General features: G+C 28.7%; 1 protein-coding gene across 1 annotated transcript; it reads right to left on the minus strand.

Annotated features, from left to right (window-relative positions):
* Positions 1-1,310: 1,310 nt before the first annotated feature.
* On the minus strand, positions 1,311-2,799 carry LOC111714558 (uncharacterized; the record flags this gene model as incomplete). Its single annotated transcript, XM_023489692.1, is given in 1 exon segment — positions 1,311-2,799. A coding segment is annotated over 1 exon segment (1,275 nt), but the record flags the coding sequence as incomplete, so codon positions are not given.
* Positions 2,800-4,091: the final 1,292 nt, after the last annotated feature.

Below are 4,091 nucleotides of genomic sequence, written 5' to 3' on the forward strand. Positions count from 1 at the left end.
TATGCCACAAACTCTAATTTTCTAATCTCTACAATCTTCTTAGATTTTTAAACTATGAGTCCTGATAGATCAAATAATCTCAGTTTGAAATATCACAGGTTTACACCATCAGGTTGCAAAGATATGAAAATTACAAAATTTGAGTTTGTGGCAGAGACTCAATTCCTTTGTCAAAAAAACGTAAAATATTTTTAAATTTTTTGATAATTTCTGTTTAAAAAAATCAAATTTAATTATGTTAAATGTACTGAAATATTTAGATATTTGTTCTCCATGTATTGTTCGGGGTATCTAACTCTAAATACATAGTACAGATGGGGTATGAAGTACACCTCTTAGATAGGATTTGTACTTTGTGTCTACTTCATATTCCCTGCATGGCTTTGATTAAATCATTTTGTACAAAATTCTTAAACCTTTTTTTTGTTCATATTTTATATTGTCACATTTCATTGTTTACATATTTACTTATCTCTTCTGAATATAAGCTTGCTTGCAAATTAAAAGTGTTCAACATCATTGTAGTGATAAAAACGCTTACCACTGAATGATGAAAAAAATTAAATTAAAACTTTAGGAAAAGGAAGAACCTATAATAGTACAAAGACAAGATCAACAATAAAAAAATGAAGAATTCTGTTGAAAAGAAAAGTTTTTAATCAATATGTTAATAATCTATTAAATAAGTTTCAACAATTAAAATGCTTATCCATGTCCAAAAGTGCTACTGAGTCTGTATATCTTAGGTAGAGTGTAGAGAATAGGTAGAGAGGGTAGGATAGGAAGTTTATATATTTAACTCCTTAAAATATACAAAATATGTCTGTTTCAGTTTTCAGCTCATATATTGCATAAATTAAAGGGTCCATCAGCAAAAACCAGATCCACACCTGAATTAAAATCTACAGCCTAAAGTATATTATATATTCATTATAAACATATTATGATTAAAATATATATATATATATATACAGAAAGTAAATATAATATAAAGGATTATAATTTTACCTATTTACCTATTATGTATTGAATCTGATAAATAGGATATTTTTAATATATCATCAGCAGCCATGTAAATGCACACAATAAACTCCAATAAACAATATAAAGGATTATAATTTTACCTATTTACCTATTATGTATTGAATCTGATAAATATGATATTTGTAATATATCATCTAGACAGCAGCCATGTATTTAAATACACACATTAAACTTCAATAAACAATATAAAGAATATTTCAAAAATCAAACACAAACAATAAAATTTAATATAAAAACTATATTATTTTGAAATCATGAAATATAAAGATAATCAGAAATTTTAATTAATCAAGGATACAGTATAATAACATTTCAAAATAAATCAAATCATTCATATCTTAGATATGAAAATAGAAACATTGATTAAATAGGTTAAATATACAATTTGACAAAGTTTCCAAATCCCAATATTTGAATTATTTGTTCTGCCATGATTTTCTGTGATATCCTGAATACCCTATCTCTTGTTTTGCACAACTATTATTGCACATTAACACGGATGAAGAGGGTTGGGTTTCCTTCACGAATACGTTTAACATCTTCTACAAAATCCCTATCATCTATGTAAATAATAGGTATCTTGCTGTTTGCTCCAATCCACTCTAAACAATCTTCAATACCCCATCTTTGATACATAATACCTCCTGATCTATTCTCCTGGAGATGTGTTGTTATATCTTCCACAGAATACATGGCTCTAGGTATCTTTACTGGAGTGGGTAGACCTCTCCTCTCTAGTTCAATCAGAAATAGTTGCACAAAGGAATATTCATAAATAACTATATATCTCTCTACTTTCTTCTCCAGCATCTTGTCCACCAGACTACTGTAGACAACAGGATCATGTTTATTCCCTTGTATTAATATATAACCTGGCTCAGGTTCTTCTACACTAACAGGATTATTATCACGGTCTAGATCTGCAAATACAAGGTGTGTAGTTCCTCTCAATAGTCTAGGTTCCATGTCATTCCTTTCAAAGACTAGGAGTGTAGTACACTCTGTACCCCTGGCATGCTGATATCTAGTGATGAGACATCCTTCCTGGGATTCTAGAAACGTATCCAGGTTCTCCTCATCTCCTACTTTCAGGTATTCAAATGTTTCTATTCCTCTCCTTCCTAGTTCAGCCTTAAACTGATTATCATCATATATGTATCTATCTGGAATAAAACAGACAAACTTTTTTCTCTTCTTACAAACTTCTTCAACTGTTCTGCTGTAGAAATCCATATCTTCACTACCAACTATATAAACAGGTTGAAGACCAAGTACTGTTGAGCTTAAACTATCACTCGCAGAACCAGAAACAGATTTATCATATTTCCATATAGAAGCTGTATTCCTCATTATATACTTCAACTCTGAAATCTCATAGCCCTGGTCCTTCAGTTTACTCACATCAATGTTGCATCTAGGATGGAGGGAAATGATAAGATGTTTACCTTCAATACCAGCCATGTAACCAGTTACTCCTAACAAGTCTTCTTTATCCTTGCTATCCAATGTTTCCCCAAACTCATCAAGGAAAATAAACTCCTCTGGAAGGTTCTGAATAAACTTAGCTAGCACTGAATAAAAACTCTTCTCTCTATCAGTATTTCCCAATCTAACCCCCATCTCACTGCATATACCCATAGCACTGTAAAACCTGATATTGTCTCCTAACTCTTTTAATTTCTTTCTCATAATACTTTCGTATATTGGAGGAACATCTGCATAAGGAAGCAAGCAGCTGATAAACACAACTTTCCGACCTTTCTCCACCAGAGACTTTAGCTTAGCAAAGAGGACTAAGGTCTTCCCTGAAAATAATATTTGTAATAAATTCTAAAAAGGAAAAATAATAATAAAAGATAATAATTATAATAATAATAACAAAAATAATAATAATATTAAAAATAACAATAATAAAAATAAGGATAGAAATCATTGTAATAATTGTGATAGCAATAAATTATTAGAACATTTATTTTTTAAAGTATTTTTTTATTTTAAAAGCATTTCTTAATACAGTATTGAGCGATTATATCAGAACAATGAAGACGACTTTCGATTTCTATTTTGATTTAAATAAAGCTGTTTAACATCATAGATACACATAAATGTAGAAGTCTAAATAAGCTGTCAATTAAAAAAAGCTTCTTTTTATTTACTTCGAAAAATCAAAACATAAACAAAAAAGTTGTCCTCATTGTATAAATGTAAATACGCCTACCTGTTCTAAAAGCATTTTTTATAATTTATAATATAAACATTTTTTGTCATATTAACATATTTTTTCATGTAACCTTTCTTATTATGAAAACAGTTCTGTCATATAACATGTCTTATTTTGGAAACACTTATCATTTCAAAAACATTTTTATCATGAAAACGTTTCTTGTTATGAAAACATGTTTAATTTTAAAAACATTTCAAATTATGAAAACATTTTTGTGAAGAAAATGTCTTTCAAAAATATTTCTTATTTTAAAACATTTCTTATTATAAATGTCTTATGAAAAAAAAGAACATTTACTTTTAAGAAAAAATTTATTATAAAGAAAACATTTCTTTCAATAAAAAAAATCTTATTATGAAAAAAAATTTTGTATAAAAAATGTCTTATTACGAAAACATAACTCTTATAATAAAAACATTTCTTATTATGAAAATATAATTATGAGAAGATTTCTTGTTATATTACATTCCTTATTATTAAAACATTTCTTTAAGCTTAATTTCAATAACCCTTCATACAAAGATGACAATGCTCGATTCACAACAACACCCTTAAAAGGGTGTGTAAGCGTAATTTTAAATGATGTCGTTAAAAAGATGACAATGCTGGATTCACAACGGTACCCTTTAAAGGGACTGTAAGCGTAATTTCAAGTGACCCTACATACAAAGATAACAATGCTGGATTCACAACGGTACCCTTTAAAGGGACTGTAAGCGTAATTTTAAGTGACCCTCCATACAAAGATAACGATGCTGGATTCACAACGGTACCCTTTAAAGGGACTGTAAGCGTAATTTCAAGTGACCCTCCATACAAAGAT

This window comes from Eurytemora carolleeae, unplaced genomic scaffold (assembly GCF_000591075.1).
Source record: "Eurytemora carolleeae unplaced genomic scaffold, Eaff_2.0 scaffold1577, whole genome shotgun sequence".
NCBI classification, from domain to species: Eukaryota; Metazoa; Arthropoda; class Copepoda; order Calanoida; family Temoridae; genus Eurytemora; species Eurytemora carolleeae.